Here is a 16608-nt window from a genome sequence, read left to right on the forward strand (position 1 = left end):
GACACATGGGTTGAGAGAGGTCTTCAGGGACCACTCTGTTCTTTGATGTTGTGCAGGCGCGCGCGCGCGCGCGCACACACACACACACACACACACACCAGGGCCAATTTGGATAGTGACACTCAAGCCTGCCCAGACCCCAGACCCCGGCCTTCCTCAGTCCAGATGGCAGAGAGATGAACGAGGGCTAGATCAGGAAGAAGAAGCCAGAGGGGGGCAGCCTGGTAGTGGGGGCCAGACCGGGTGCTGTCCTGACTCCCCTTCAGCTCCCCTCAACCAGGGTGCACATGTGCAAGGCCCAAATGAGTTATCTGGCAGCTAACGACCTCTCCAAACTGGTTGGGCTGCCTGCTCCTCCCTCCCTCATGCCTTCCTTAACCCAGCCACTCCACAGCAACCACACACACACAAACACACAGAATCTAGTACCGAGGATGACATCCCAGAGAGCAGATCCAGGGACTCAGCCCAACCCCAGTTGGGGAAGGGCAGGGGGTCAGGGCAAGGATGGGGTGGGGCCCAGAGGCAAAGCTCCAAAGCTCCTAAGGACAGAAAGGGGCCTTTCCTTTTCTCTGCTGTCGCCTTCCAGAATGTATGAGAAGCACCTGGGAATTAAAATGCAGAGATTGCTGGCTCCTGATTCAAACTGCCTCTCTACTCAAACGGTGGGGCGAGATAAGACTATACTCTCAAGGTTGCATTCCTGCTTCACCCTCCTCCCTGAGGTTTTAACGACTTGGGAATAATTCGCACCAAAGAGTCGCTAGTTAATTAATAGAAAGTTCCCTTTCCACCTCCTCTTCAAACCCCCGCCTCCCTCTTTTGAACTCTTCATAACTTCTGTTCTAAGCTTGTCTTACGAGCTTGAGGAAAATACTGATAAGACACCTCTTTAGGTGAGCAACTGCTTGCTCTTGAAAAGTACAAGCCACTCTTTCTTCCCTGCCCTTTATAGACTAGCAATACATCGGCCCTTTCCTCCCTTGGAAAATAAAATAAATTTCCTCTCCTCATCTCTTCTCTTAATTGTGAATTCTTTCACAGCCCGCACATCACTGGCCCAAACCCTAACACTCCTGGGCTCCTTTCCTAAACTCTGAGATCAGAGCATAACTCCTGTAAAAAAGTAATGTAAACGGAACCACTTTAAAATGGAGTTCAGGGTGCCATCCCAGAGGAACTGCCATGTTTATCTTACTCTTCAAACCTTTTAAAACTGGGCAAAATAACCTTTGGACTGGGCCTAACAGCACTGTATCCCAAACAACTGTTTGCAAAGATAAAAGAGAACAGACTGAAAATTGAAGACATTCCTTAGAATTAGCATCACTATGGTAGCTTATCTGCACCTATAGAAATTCCTTCTTTAGTTTATTAACACCATAAAAAATTCCTTCATCACTCTGGCCAGGTAGCTCAGTCGGTTAGAGCATCCTCCTGATACGCCAGGTTGTGGGTTCGATCCCCCATCAGGGCACAGACAAGAATCAACAAATGAATGCACAAATAAATGGAACAACAAATCGATGTTTCTCTCTCCTTTCCCCTCTCTCTAAAATAAAGATAAATAATAGATAAATAAATAAATCCTTGCCCTGGCTGATGTGGCTGTGTTTGGAGCATTGGCCCACACACCGAATGGTCCCGGGTTCAATTCCCAGTCAAGTACACGTACCTGGGTTGCAGGTTTGATCCCCAGCCCTTGTCAGGGCACATGTGGGAAGCAACCAATCAATGTCTCTCTCTCTCCCCCCACTACTTCCACTCTAAAAATCAATGGAAAAAATATCCTTGGGTGAGGGTTAACAAAAAAATAATAATAAATCCTTCATTCTCTCCTCCTGTAATTATCCTCCTTCCCTTTCTCATATAGAGCCTCTTGCCTTCACTTCTTAATCAGAACACTATCTGGGTTTCTGCCTCAATCAGTGCTTCCAGGATATTCTTTTGGGTCTCAAGTAAGAGCTTGTTGCCTCACTCCATCCTTTTAATTTTAGGTGACCATTCCCAATGCCCCTCTAAGGCCCCTTCTAGTACTCCCCTATACTTGTGGCCTCAGTGAGAGGCATCTGTTTCAATGAGGCCCTTCCAAGAGTGTCTCATTCTGAGAGTTCCTCTGAGAGGGTATCACTCCGAGGACCCTCTGAAAGTCCTTCAATCTGAGGGCTTCCCCAAAAGTGCCTCAGCCTGTCCTAATTGATTTGGCCCAGTGGTTAGAGCGTTGGCCCACAGACTGAAGGGTCCTGGGTTCAATTCCGGTCAAGGGCACATACCTCGGTTGCAGGCTCGATCTCCGGCCCTGGTCGGGGCACATGCAGGAGACAACCAATCAATGTGTCTCCCTCACACTGATGTTTCTCTCTCTCCCCCCTTCCACTCTCTCTGAAAAGCAATGGAAAAAATATCGTCAGGTGAGGATTAACAAAAGGGGGGGTTTTCGGTCTAGGGATCCCTTCTAGGGTCTCTCACTGTGGGGAAGCCCTGGAGTGTGGGAGCCCCTCTGGAATACTTCAGACAAATGACACCTGGGAGTCCCTGTCTGGGGATCCCTCTGAGGTCTCTGTCTAGGGGCACTTAGGTCTCAATCTAGGACCCTTTCATGGTGTGAGGTAGGAAACTTACATGTCCCTCTGGGCTAATAGCTGCCCCAAATGGATACCCAATGGCATGCACTAACATCCCCTGGAAGACGGTAACCACTGTGCTGCCCCACCCCTGCTCCCTCTGGTGGCAGGCCATGCAAGCAACATTCCCCTCAAGCCAAGGACAGAGAGGGGCACCACGGTGCTCTAATGTTCTGCATCCTGCAGCACCTCCTTACCCCACAGTCCTCAAACCAGAACCTTGTGTCCATCCTTCTGCTTCACCCCTGCTCTGGAGGGAGGGGGGAGGGAAGGGGGGTCCAGTGTCTCCAAGCACCCATCCAGAGAGGATGCCAGTTCATCAGAGGCTCTGGAATTTCAACCCAGTTCCACCTGTTCATGTCTTTGTGACTCAACCTCTCTAAAATCTCTTTTTTACAAGACTTAAAAATAGAACCTACCTCAAAGGGCTGTGAGAATTAACTAAGATAATGCAAGAAAATGTTTAGCACTGTGCCTGGCACATAGCAAGCCCTCAACACATGTTCACTGCTATCATTTTCATCCAATGACACAAACCCCAGGAATAAGAAAAATGGGAGCCAAGACCAAGCTCCTGAGCCCCAGGAGGCACCTGAGTCACCTCACCTGCCTCAGGGCCCTGTCTCTACCTTTCATATATTCATTCAACAACCATTTATTTGTTGAGCAACCCACCCCGAGCATAAGACCTAGGTGCTAGATGCTGCAGAATATTTGAAGATGAATACATTCCTGGTCCTCAAGGAGCTCATAATTTTTGGACCCACCTTCAGATCAGAGCAGAGCTTTCCCAACTCTTAGTCTCAAGAGAAGAAATCGGGGTGGGTGTGAATAAGAAACATTCATGTTTCAAGGAGGAGGTTTTATTTGAGGGGAATGGGGTTCTGCCTGGTCCTGCCCTGCCCGCCCCATCCTGGCCAGCCGGCTCTACTTCTTCCGAATCTCCAGGGCCTTCTCCTTTCTCATCTCCTTGGCCAGCTCCCCAATCAGTCTCCAGTACTCATTGAACTTGAGTTCCGAGTCTTGATTCACATCCAAGCTCTTCATCTTCTCATCCAAGGAGCCCACATCCTGAGGAAACACCAAAGGGAAGGGTGGGGTTAGAAACAAGGGTTCTGAGACAGGGAGAGAGGCAAGAACTGCTAGTTGCCATTCCCTTCCCTCAGGGAGCATGAGGATCTGTCCCATACCTTCGAGACGGGGTTGCAGCCCAAGACAGTGCTATTGTGGTGCCGTGGTACCCAACGCCAAGGGGCAAGAGCACAGGAAGGTGGGGGACTTGATTCATAGTGTTTGCTGGAGTGTAAATACTTCCACCACAGGAGATTATGAACCACAAACATGTCAATGAACACAGAGCTAGGAAAAGATGCACACAATGGGCCCTTATCTGCAGGTGCAGGCGGGTTCCCGCACACCACAACACGAGCCCTGGGATTTGTCCAAGGATACTCGGGGAGCCCTTGTAACCATGGACCCACTCTGACCACCCTCAGAGCCTTCTCAGGCCATCCTCCTCGTTCCCAGAAAGCTGGAGAAGTTCACAGCACTTGGCTGCTCATCCGCATGAACCTGATGTCTTCTCATTTCTCCATTTGAGTCACTGGCCTGGTAGATCAGGGGAATAGCAGACATAAGGTGTTTGTTTTTCTAGGGGGCCCTTGACTAAGTCTCTCATGACAGGCCTGTGAAATCAAAGGACATTATAAGCTGGACCATCAAGATCAAAGGATTTGTTGCCAGATAAACAATCACAACCAAAAAGTGGACTGTTTAACAATTCGTCCATGTCAAATCAGAGAAGGATGCCTCAGGCACAGCTTGATGCTAAACATCTGAATCAACATTTGGATGAAGGTAGAGAAAATTTGCCTGTTCTATAGATGGCACAAAGCTAATCCATGTAAGAGGTACCGGAGACTTTTTTTAAAGTGACAATCATGCTTAATTGTAGAATACTACAAGCATTGCCAGTGGAAAGCAAGGATGCCCAGTGTAACACTATCTGGGGAGGGAGAGAAAACACACAATTAGTCAAGAGAAAGAAATTAAAGGTATAATAAGTATTAGGGAAGAAGAGGGAAATTCACTTCTTATCATATCAGCAATTATATCATTGTGTACCTAGATAAAAAATGAAGGAATTATAAAGGCTAACATTTCAACAAGTGTAAGCACTTAATAGTGCTGACTGTTCCAAGCACTATGCTAAACACATTACTCGCTTTGACTTCATTTAATCTTCATAATCTGCTGGAATGAAAGGTTCCATGAGCACAGGGACCTTGGCATCTTGTTCACCACTGTAATGCCAATGCTGGGAGAATGTCTGGCACACAGCAGATGCCTATTCCCCACTGTAACCCAAAGCTTAGAACAGCATCAGGACAGGACAGAGTGCTGATTGAATAAATGCAAGATCAATCCAACAAAAACCATTATTATGAGTCCATTTCACAGATGAGAAATTAAGGCTCTGAAAGGTTAAATAACTAACCAGGGATGATATGCTAGAACCTGCATTTGAACATAGATTGTCTGACTCAAAGCTTATGCCCTTACGTATGTCTCCCCCCACCCAAAAAGAAAGACTATTAGAAATGATAAAGTATCTGATTATAATATTAATTCTCAAAAACCAATACCTTTTAGGTATATAAATGTTAACCAGTTAGAAACTATAATAGGAAAGATCCCATTAAAAATAGTAAAAAATAAAGCACTTAGCATAAATGTAGAAATATATTTAGGTTTTGTGAAGAAAACTGAACTGAAGAATATCTACAATATTGTGATTTATAAAAAATATATATTTGGTCATTCAGATGACCGACCAAAATATAATTCTCATATATACAGTATGTGGTCTTTCTCCACAGTTCCTGACTCACAACTCCCAAAACCTTTGGAATTTCCTAAAGTGTTGAGAGTGATAAAGGTATCCTTTGTTATGTCAATGAGGTGAGCCCCACCATATTTGGAAATTCGGTCTCAGAATATGTATTTAATATAAAAGAAAACTTGAATAAATATAAAAACATACCTTTCTTTAGAGAGAAAGGCTCAATAGTGTAAAGATGCCAATTTTCCCTAAAATATATTTATTTACATGATCCCAATTAACAATCTACAGGATGCTTTTTTTTATTTTAAATCCTCATCGTAGGATATGTTCACTGATTTTTTTCAGAGAGAGAGGAAGGGAGAGAGTAAGACAGAGAAACATCGATGGATCGGTTGCCTCTCTTAGGCACCCAGCCTGGAGATCAAACCGGCAACCTAGGCATGTGCCTTGACTGGTAATGGAACCAGCCACCTTTTGGTAAACAGGACGAAACTCCAACCAACTGAGCCACACGGGCCAGGGCTACAGGATTCTTTTTAACATGATTAAATGTTACTAAAATTCTTTTTTAAAAATAGACATGTGAGTCTTACTCCATGAGCCTTACAATACAAAAGTCAGCAGATTGCTCTAAAGAATCAGCGTCCTGCCCCGGCTGGTGTGGCTCAGTTGGAGCATCATCTCGGGTTTGATTTCTGGTCAGGTTTTGGGTTCGGTCGGGGTGCACGTGGGAGGCAGCCATGTCTCTCTCTCACATAGATGTTTCTCTCTCACTCCCTCCCTCTCTCTTTCTCCCCTTTCATCTTTCTAATGTCAATAAACATATCCTCAGGAGAGGATTAAAAAATATATAACATTTTAAAAAAATAAAATAAACAGCATAGTAAGAAAAATAAAGAAGAAGCCGCAGAATATGCTAAACTTAGGGCCAAGAGAATGAAGGAGGCCAAAGAAAAACACCCGGAACAGACATGGGCTGTCTTCTCTAAGAGCTTCTACCTCTGAGTCCAGTCAAAAATGAGATTTTCTATGAGAAACAAATAAATAAGATTTTTTAAAAAATACAACACAACAACAACAAAAAGTCTTGGTAAGGCTCTGTTTAGGCTTTAATTGTGCATCTAAAGGAATTAATCTTTCTCTTTTCATTACTGAAATAAAATAGTTTAGAGAAAAAACACTCAGTTTGGGCAAGTACATGGGAAATAGGTATTCCCATGCACTGTTGGTGGCCATGAAATCTGGTACACACTTATTGGGAGGTAAGTTGGTAATATCTATAAAAATTAAGAACATACATGCCTTTTGACCTGGTATTTGTACCACCAGACCTTCCCTTCAAGTATGTAAAGATATACAAACAAGGATGTTTGCAAAAAATTTTCTCAGTGAGAAAATTTCTCAGAGAGAGGAAGAATGTGGAAGGAGGTACTAGAGTTTTAGGCAAAAGGAAAAGTGAAATAATAATCTGAAAGAGCTGGTAAATGAATCAATCAACCAGGGAAATATAGTAGAATTGGCAGGCATTGCTGAGAGTCCCCTTGGGGTTGTGGTTATAGACTTAAAGTAAGACAAGTCAACATGGTGGTGCTTTTTTCTCCAGCCAGATTCTGCTGTATAAGTACAAGCACAGAATGGAGGATTTTTTTTATTAATTGGTTTATGAGAGAGAGAGAAACATCGATTTGATGTTTCACTTATTTATGCATTCATTGGTTGATTCTCGTATGTGCCCTGACCAGGGAATGAACCCACAACCAGAAGGATACTCTAACCAACTGACCTACCCGGCCAGGGTCAGAATGGTGGATTTAACCAGCAAGTTCATGAAGATGAAATGCTGGATTTAACCTAGGTTGGGATTTGTCAAATAAGGACAAAGAGAAACAGAATCAAGAGTTGAGGGAGTGGTTATAAGGATGAGCCTCAGAAGCCAGCTGAGGAAGAGGGGAAATCAATACACAAGGGGTAACGATGGAAGTTGAAAATGTGACAGGGAGTCAGGGAAATGCTGGAGTGGGAGAACTAGATAGAGGTGAGAGGAGCAGAGTTTGCCACCCCAAAATATGCCATTCGGGGTGGAAACTGGTTAAGCTGATTATTTTCAAGAAACAAGACTTGGGCCCCAGCTGGGTGGCTCAGTTGGTTGGAGCATTGTCCGGTACACAAAAAAGGTTGTGGGTTCAATCCCCGGTTGGGGCGTATAACGGAGGCAACTGATCCATGTTTCTCTCTCACATAAATGCTTCTCTCTCTCTCTCCCTTCCTCTCTCTCTAAAATCAATAAACATATCCACTGGTGAGAATTTTTTTAGAAAACCTCAGGAAAAAGCCTTTGACCTTCCCCCTAAATGCCTAAATTGCAAGTCCCAAATCACAATCCTCTCCCCTTCTCCTTAGCTCGAGAATGGCATGTCAGCCTCAACTCTCCTCGGGCCCTATATTCTTATGGAATCCCTACGTGTACATATGTATTAAATTTGGTTATTTTCTCCTCTTAATCTATCTCATGTTAATTTGATTATTACACTAGCCAGAAGAACACAGAAAGGTAGGGGGAAAATTCATTTTTACTGCCCTACAGAGGAGCAGAATCAGAACGACAGGAGGTAGAAGACACAGAAAGGGAGGCTTAAAATTGAGATTTTGGAAGTGGTGAGTTATTTTGGTAATGACAAAATCTGAAGCATGAACAGAGGAGTGGGATGTTGAGATGCAAGAAGATAGAATCTTTGGAAGTGAGGAGTTCAAGAAATGGAAAGGCCCAGGTGCTAGAGGAGCTGTCTCTGTGGATACTGAAGATAATTACAGTACCAGTGATGAGAAAAAAATAAGCTAGGAGCTGAAGAGCTATAAGAAAGGCAGGTGGTATATGAGCTTCCAAGGAGCTAGGCATCTTAGGAAGAAGAAAAACTAAGTTCTGGAAGCAGCGATACAAAGCAAAGAGGTCACTCCTGCATTTCCAGGCCCAGAGGAAGTTGGATTTGGAAGAAAAAACAGTCACTATTTGACAAGGCTACAGGAAATGCTGTACTTTCAGGAGAGAGCCTAAAGTTTCCTGTGAGAAGAGGAAGGGAAAAGTCCAGGAAGTCTATGGATGTAGGGGATTTTGCAAATGATAGACTACGAGGTTTGGTTTTGTTTTTCATATGTTTTTATTGATTTCAAAGAGAGGAAGGGAGAGAGATAGAAACATCAATGATGAGAATCATTGATTGGCTGTCTCTTGCACGCCCCCTACTGGGGATCAAGCCCAAAACCCCAGCATGTGCCCTGACGAGGAATCAAATCATGACCTCCTGGTTCATGGGTTGTCGCTCAACCACTGAGCCATGCTGGGAGGCTGTTTGTTTTTTTAAATACATCTTCATACACTTTTATGTGCCTGTGAGTTTTCAGAAAGGATGTAAAAGAAACTGGATGAAAGAAGAAATTTCATCCAAACCAGTGTGGATGAAATTTAAATCCCTAATCTGTCCAGTGAGGAAAGAAGGAATGACCTTGTCAGGCATGCTACTGAGGGGATTCCCAGAGAGGGTGGGATGTAACCACAGGTCACTGAGCTTCTATGACTACATGAATTGGGCTGTGGGTTGTGTTTTTTTGTTTTTGCTGTTGTTGGGTGCTTTTGACAAACCCCTTCCCACAGCTGGGCCTCAGTTTCCATAATTGTTAAGTGAGGAATGTGGACTGTGTTTGCTCTTGGCCACCTAGCTCTGATAGTCTATGGATCTCCTGGAAGCAGCTCTGGGTCCAGGCCTGTGTAAGGGAAATGAGACCAGAGAGGCACAAAGCAGACACAAGAACCTAACAGCATCTTCTGATGGGAACATAAAGCCCAATAACACACTTACCCTCACACAGACACAGTGTTACCTCCTTACATACACACACTGTGCAAGAACACCCAGAACCACTTGCACAAGCAGTCACCTACACCCTTCTCCACAACACACCTGTGGTCACATTATCACATCACATACATTCTGTCCCACAGTCACTGTCTCCCAAACTCTCAGGCCCAGAGACGCCTACCTACCTTGAGCAAGTGAGGCAACTGCTGAGTGGCCAATTCCTTAAATTCATTGATGCTGAGGCTGCCCTTCCGACCCTCTCGCCCTGCAAAGGTGAAGAAGGTGGTGACGACTGTCTCGATGGCTGCCTCCAGCTCAGTCAGTGGCTCTGCTGCCATTAGGACCCTGGGGCTATAGCCGATGTCCTCACTGGGCTGACCTGCTGGGTGGAGAAGGAGAGAAAGGGAGAGTCAGGATAGGCCAGCATGCCCCTGCCCTGGGTCACCACCTCAGGGCTCTGCCTGGACAAGGCATTAGGGAGAAGGAAGGAGACAGGGATGGAGCTTGGGGCACGGGGGACCTCAGTGTAGGTGGGGGAAGGGGTGTGCATTTCCAGAAGCCCCTTCCTCTCTAGATCTCAGTCCACGGGTCCCTTTGAGGTGCCTGTGTCTTAAGGACCCCTCTGTGGTGGTCCCTCAGCCTGGAGACCCCTCTGTCATGGAGGAGGCTTTCAGCCTGAGGGCCGTCTTTGGATCCTCTCAGTCTCCCACCCCTCTGTGGGGTTCAGTCCCAAGGGCCTTTTCTTGGCATCTCACTCAGCCTCAAAGAGTCAGGAGGTTGTCTCCAAAGCTTGTTTGTTTGTGTGAGGACCTGCGTCTGCTCCTTCCAGTGGAGCAGCCTCGGTCTGGCAAAGGCCCATCTGTGGTCCAGGCTGGGAGGCTCCCCCGGGCCAGACCCGGCCTCGCGGTGACCCGTCCCCGCCTCCCAGCTGGGCCGGCGGGCAGAGCACAGGACCCCCAGACCTCCCACCCCTGTTTCCGGGTGACGGGGGCCCCGATGGGCCTCTCCGCCGGCCGCCGCCCGGGATGGGCTCCGTCCCTGCACTCAGCCCCAGGGTCAGGGGGAGCGCTGGAGGGAGGGGACGCGCCCGCCGCCCCGCTCCTTCCAGCCCCCCCCCCCCCCCCCCCCCCCCCCGCAGGGACTGAGGCTTGATTTCTCCAAGCCACTTCCTGAATCCCGATCGGAGCGGGATCCGGGGGGGCCTGGGAGCCCAAGGAGGAAAAAGGGTCCCCAGGCTCCCTCCAGAGTTAGGGGGATGCGACTCACCGGGGCAAGTCGCGGAGATGGGGTGCAGCACGCCGCAGCCTCGGGCTGAGGTTTATAAGCGCTCAGGCTGCAGGCGGGCGCCGCCCGCGAGCCCGGAGGTGTCAAGTTTCCGAGTTGATTCTGAAGAGAGGAGACGCCCGACCGTGCGTGGTGCCCCCCTTCCCGCCCCGCGCCCGGCGATCGACCCCTGAACCCGGGTGCCCCCGCCCCCGCGCTAGCCCAGCCCACGCACACACCCCCTTGGGCCCGAGGAGGACCCGCCTGGAACTGCCTGACGAGATCCCCGCTCAGCTGGAGCTTTGGGTCCTGTCCTTCCCAATACGGGAGCCTGCGCCCCGCCACACCCCCGCGTCTAATCAGGAGTGTGTATTGGGGCGGGGGGGGGGGGGGGGGGACACTGCAGATTGAAACAACCAACTGAGGGAGCTCAGCACTGAGAGGCCCAATCTAAGAAACACCCAATTCAGAATGAGGTCTCTCGGAGGACCCTGCAGCCCAAGATCCCCTCAAGAGGATCCCAGACTGAGACCCCATAGAGGAGACCCCAGATTGAAATCCCCCAGTGGGGTCTCACCCTGAAACCCCTGAGGGAGACTTCCAAGACTAAATTATTCCGTGGACTCCTCCCCTTCCCTGCCTAGCTGGACACGAAGGGGGGGGGGGCCTCAGTGTCCTTCCCAGGACCTTTCCCACTTCCCTTCCTCCCAGGCCCTGCCTGTCGGGGCCCAGCAGTGGGGGAGAGGCAATCAAGCCTGGAAAAGAAGACATAGGGCAGCTTGTTCCAGCCCAGGAGACAGAGGGCGCCTCTGTCCACTCCTGGCCCCTTGCCCCACTGGGTGTCTGTCTGTGAAGGGGTGGAGTCGATGGAGGGGGGGTCAGTGGGGGAAGGAGGACTGAAGACAGGTCTCCCCGCACAGCTCCAGTAGCCACATTTGCAGCCTGTCTGTCTGTCCAGAACCTGCTCCCACCTCAGGCCCAGACTGACAGTGAGTATCCTGCCCCATCAAACCCTGGCCAGCTTGAGGGAAAGGGGACTTCAGCGGGGCTCCAAGAACTTGGGGAGAATGGCATCGTAGTGCACTGAGGGTCTGGGAGGAGTTCGGATGATAGCAGTTTGGTATTTAGGGGAGACAGGGTTTGGAGGGTAGAGAGGGGAGGCAAATGAAGGTTGGAGGGCTATCTGAGAACTAGGTGAGTGAGGAAGCCAGTGGGGAACCTAGCCGCTGAGCTTCCAGAAGACCAGGCCGTCCTACCAGGGAGCCCTCAAGTGCCCTCCCAAAGCTCCCTCCATCTCCCAAGTGCTGGAGATGGGACCCAACCCTGGGCTCACTTCCAGCGAGGTAAGAATGAGAGCAGGCGGAACAGCTGCTTCTGCTCAATCCCGGCATCCTCAGCCTCTGCCACCCCAACGCAGCTTTGACAAGAGCTCAGGGCCCAGGGAAGCCTGGAGGGGGCAGAGCATAGACCATGAGATATCAGGAAGAGGGGGCACTAGGGTACTATACCCACTCCCATTTCTCCCTTCATATAACCTCCTCTGTCTCCTCCTCTTTTTTGGTCCAGACCGCCAGACTCCTCTCTCCCCCAATTCTTTTTTCTTTGTTTTCCCATCTGCCCCCTCCTGTCAAGGTCCTCTCAGAACTGCCCCTACATAAAATGCCTGGCCGCTCTACTTCAGAGCTCCAGGCAACGTCCAGGTGCCCCTCCTGGATGGGCTGGTAACTGAGCCACCAGCACCCCTCCCTCACATGCCCCTTATCCCCTCCATCAGCCAGGCTTGGGTTCCATCTCCCCCACGTCTCTGTGACAACCGCTTCTCATGTCCAGAGTTCAGGTGACACTCACAAGGGCCCCATTGAAGAGCTGGGATGTCATTCGATCAGGGCCCATTGTCCAGCCCCTCAGGCCTGGGGCAGGATGGGGACACCTGATCTGAGATACCTGAGCTGCCCCCTGAGGCTGTGGAGGGGCTGACTGTCCCAAGACGAAGGAAAAGAGACCCCTGGCTTGGCAGTCCCCTCTCCTCCACAAACCTCTCCATTTTCCTCCTCTCTCCCAGCCCCTTAAACTCAGAGGGCCTCATTCACTTAGCCCTTTATCTCCCCCAATACATACCAGCCCCTTTCTCCCTGCTGCCACTGTCCCCACATCTACCTGGGGTGGGAGTGGTCAGCAGCAGGGACAAGACCACACAGGTCTCCTCTCCTCTACCCTGGAAGCTCTGACTCCAGGGCAAAGGGTCAGACAGTCCTCTCTTCCTTCCCACTACTACCCTATGGAAGGGCCTATTCTGCAGAGGAGCAAGAGGAACCAAACTAGCAGTAATTGAGGCACACCCCAGGGAGCCAAAGTGCCATGTTCAGGACAGAGCAGAGTTGAAGGACCAAAAAAGGCCCCCAATCTGCTGACAGGAGGCTCAGGGGCAATGAGATCCTCTCCTCATGAAACTTGGGCCACCCACTCAGGCTTGCACCCCCTCCATCAGGTGTCCAAGGGCACCAGACTGACTCCTTGCTCAGGGTGGGCAGCAGAATCAAATCTGTAGCGAGGAGCCCAGCCCACCACCCCAACAACAGAGCTTAGCTATGCTGGGCAGGCAAAGTCCAGGGTAAAAATAGAGCCAGAGGAAGCCTGGCTGGGTCCTGTGACCACCCCTGCCTGCCTGCCTGCCTGCCTGCCTGCCTGCCTGCCTGCCTGCCTGCCACACCCTCCTCAGTGTCTTTCCAGGCAGCCAGGAGATACTGCAAAGTCCTTTGAGGCCTCTAGAGCCAGCCCTTCTCCAGCTGTTCTTCCTCCATGCCCTAAACCCTGACTCCCTCTGGCTGGGGTATGGATTGAGGGACACAAAGAACAGCTCTGGACTTAGATCTGTTTGGGTTCCCCTACATCCTAATATCCCAGTGAAAGGTAAATTGTAATGGGCCTCCGATCTCATGGCTATTTGGGCTGTGGAACCAGGGCCAGATCTGTGGTCTCCCCTGACCCTGACCCCAGATATCCTGAGCATGGTTCCCAGCTCACTTCTATGGTGGTTGGTGGGTAGGTGAGCTGCGCAATGGGTTCTGAGCTGGAGACGGCGATGGAGACTCTCATCAATGTGTTCCATGCCCACTCGGGCAAGGAGGGGGACAAGTACAAGCTGAGCAAGAAGGAGCTGAAAGAGTTGCTGCAGACCGAGCTCTCCAGCTTCCTGGATGTGAGCACTGGGTGGAATGGGTGAAGGGTGGGTGAGCACTGGGTGGAATGGGTGAAGGGTGGGGGAACAGAATGGGTATCTCCCTACCCCATCCCAGCCTACCTCATCCATCTCTTTCCTCTCCTGGTTCAAGTCAAAATGTCCTGACTTATTAATCACCTGTGCCAGGCCCTGTGTAAATGCATCAATAACAAGGCTCAGTCTAGAAGGGAAAGACTTAAAAGCAAACCTTAAAAGCAAACGTCGAACACCGGGAAGCACACAGATCCTTAACAGAAGTGACAGAAAAGACTACGGGAGAATATTAACCTGGCAGAAGTGGGGTGGCTTCTCCAAAGAAGTGGCGCTTGAGCCATAGATTTCCAGTGGAAGATTATCAGGGTAAATGTAGACATTTTAGGAGGAGGTATCTGCATGAATAAAAAAGCATGGCAGAGAGAAGACTATGCAGCATGCTCAGTAGTTTTGATTGGAGCAAAGGATACAGGTTGCTCAGCTGGTTAGAGCATCATCCCATATGCCGAAGTTGCAGGTTTGATCTCTAATCAGGGCACATAGGGGAAGCAACCAATGAATGCATAAATAGTGGAACAACAAATCGATATTTCTCTTTCTCTCCCCTGCCTCTGCTTCCTCTCTCTATATATATCTCTTTCTCTCAAATCAATTTTGTAAAAAAGTACAGCTGTGAGGTTTTATTAGATCTGGGTTCGAATTCTGACACTGCCACTTTCTCGATGTGTGACTTTGGACAAATTATTTATCTACCAACTGTCAATTTGTTTGTTCTCTAGACTGGAAATAATGAAACCTACTTTATACTATTTGTGTTAGAATTAAATTAGACAATGCTTGCCCTAGCCAGTTTGGCTTAGTCCATTCCGGCCAAGGGCACGTACCTCAGTTACAGGCTTGATCCCCGGCTCCCAGTCAGGGTGTGTGTGGGAGGCAACCAATCAATGTGTCTCACGTCGATGTTTCTCTCTCTCTCTCTCTCTCTTCCACTCCCTCTGAAAAGCAATGGAAAAAATATCTTTGGGTGAGGATTTAAAAAAAAAAATTAGACAATGCTTATAAACTCCAGATGTACTGCTTACCCCATTGTAGGCACTCAACATATAATGACTGAGGTTATTCTGCAGGCAACAGGAGGCCATAAGTGTCAGCTGGTTTCGAGGAGGGCAGCAGTAGAGCCCGTAATTAGATGTAGTTCTCCCTCTTGCTCATCTAAGGCTCCTTTTCCTCAATCAACCACCCCCCTTGCCTCTGACTCAGTGCTATATACATCTCTATACAACTACCTCTCTATCTCATTTCACAGGCCCAGAAGGATGCGGATGCTGTGGACAAGGTGATGAAGGAGCTAGATGAGAATGGAGACGGGGAGGTGGACTTCCAGGAGTATGTGGTGCTGGTGGCTGCCCTCACAGTGGCCTGTAACAACTTCTTCTGGGAGAACAGTTGAGCAGACAGCCCCAGTGGGCAGCGCCCTTCCCCTCTGCATTGCCATACCTGCCCCTACACCCTGCTTTCCTTTCACCCTACTTTTCCCTTCCCATAGTCCCACCTTTGCCCACCCTCCAACAAGGGCGCAAGAGTAGTGGGCCAGGCCTGCAACTCGTCTTTCATTAAAGGCTCCTCTCTCGCCAGCTGCTGTCTGTCTCCTTTGGGCTCTGGAAGTGGGTGGGGAAGTGAAGGTGGCTCACTTCCAACTTGCCCTATTTGGGATGGGGTCTTATTTGGAGACAAGTCAGGGGACCATTACACCTTCCTACTTGAGGAATACTCAAGGCCTAGGAAGGTAGGGGTTCAAGGTTCCAGCTGGAAGTGAATGAGACATTGGCTTCTCAGCTATAAAGCCAGAAAAAGAATTTCCCTTCAACCTTCAAAGAATATTTAGAGGATCTCCCATGTGCTAGATATTGTGTAGGAACTAGGGATACAGCAGTGAATGAAACAAACACAACCCTTACCCTCACGCACATAAAGTCCAGTAAGGATGCCAAACCATTAATTAAACACATACACGGAAATGCTAGGAAGGAAAATGAAAGAATCCTGATGGTCATATATGGGGGAGGGGGGAGCGGGAGGAAGGGAGGAGGGTTGAAGATGTGTTCATTCATTCATTCATTCATTCATTCATTCATCAAACATTTAAGCATTTTGTATAACCAGGCATTAGAAAAACTCGGTATGTCTGTGTCAAAACCCATATGGATGGCAGGCGGAGAAGGAGGACCTGGAAGGGGGAACAGAGATTCAAAGATCCCACCCAAATAAGGATTTAACAATTTCACAATATTCAGGCCAAGTTGGGGAGGGGAGAAAGTGAAGAGGAAAATATGGACGGGAGGTGGTGACGGGAGCAGGATCCAGTAGAGGCGTGCCCCCAGCACTGGCCCCCAGGACTTGGCTGGGTGGTTTATGGCAGGCCACAGCTCAGGACACAGCGAATGATGAGAGGGGAGAACCAGTGCAAACTAACCCAGGCCCCGAGGTCCGGAAGAGGGACCGAAACAAATCCCACGTAAAGAATTTTAGACGGTCTGCCTTAGCCTGGGGAGGCGAGCAGGCGCGTAAGGAAATACGAACACGTTTTTCACGGGGAACAAATCCGCGCAGAGGAGCCCCAATTTTGTACTAACAGCTCTGCCAAGAAGTCCCTCCAAGCCTCCAACGCGAGGCCTTGGCCACGCCCCTCCGTGGCGAAGCACTGGGAACATTCAGAAGGGGCCAGTGCTAAAGCCCCGCCTTCTCCCTAGGACTCCGCCCTGATTCCCGCGCAGGCGTAGCACAAGCCTTTTCGCCCCCTAGTTGTGC

The 16608-nt window shown here is 49.2% G+C and overlaps 2 protein-coding genes across 3 annotated transcripts; one reads left to right on the plus strand and one right to left on the minus strand.

Moving 5' to 3' along the window:
• Positions 1 to 3465: 3465 nt before the first annotated feature.
• Positions 3466 to 11030, minus strand: S100A13 (S100 calcium binding protein A13). 2 transcript variants are annotated; one of them, XM_081121074.1, is made up of 3 exons: positions 10590 to 11030; positions 9509 to 9702; positions 3466 to 3695 (listed from the first exon to the last, which is right to left on the minus strand). In XM_081121074.1, the coding sequence occupies exons 2-3, from the start codon at positions 9659 to 9661 to the stop codon at positions 3552 to 3554; spliced, it is 297 nt and encodes a 98-aa protein (XP_080977200.1). In that variant the 5' UTR covers positions 9662 to 9702; positions 10590 to 11030; the 3' UTR covers positions 3466 to 3551. The 2 variants fall into 2 exon arrangements, with proteins under 2 accessions (XP_080977200.1, XP_080977201.1); XM_081121075.1 differs by having other exon boundaries at positions 9509 to 9705.
• Positions 11031 to 11387: 357 nt separating this feature from the next.
• S100A1 (S100 calcium binding protein A1) lies at positions 11388 to 15434 on the plus strand. Its single transcript, XM_081122134.1, has 3 exons — positions 11388 to 11575; positions 13633 to 13785; positions 15107 to 15434. The coding sequence occupies exons 2-3, from the start codon at positions 13645 to 13647 to the stop codon at positions 15248 to 15250; spliced, it is 285 nt and encodes a 94-aa protein (XP_080978260.1). The 5' UTR covers positions 11388 to 11575; positions 13633 to 13644; the 3' UTR covers positions 15251 to 15434.
• The last annotated feature ends 1174 nt before the right edge of the window (positions 15435 to 16608 follow it).

The sequence above is a fragment of the Miniopterus schreibersii genome (genome assembly GCF_964146895.1).
Source record: "Miniopterus schreibersii genome assembly, chromosome: 19".
NCBI classification, from domain to species: domain Eukaryota; kingdom Metazoa; phylum Chordata; class Mammalia; order Chiroptera; family Miniopteridae; genus Miniopterus; species Miniopterus schreibersii.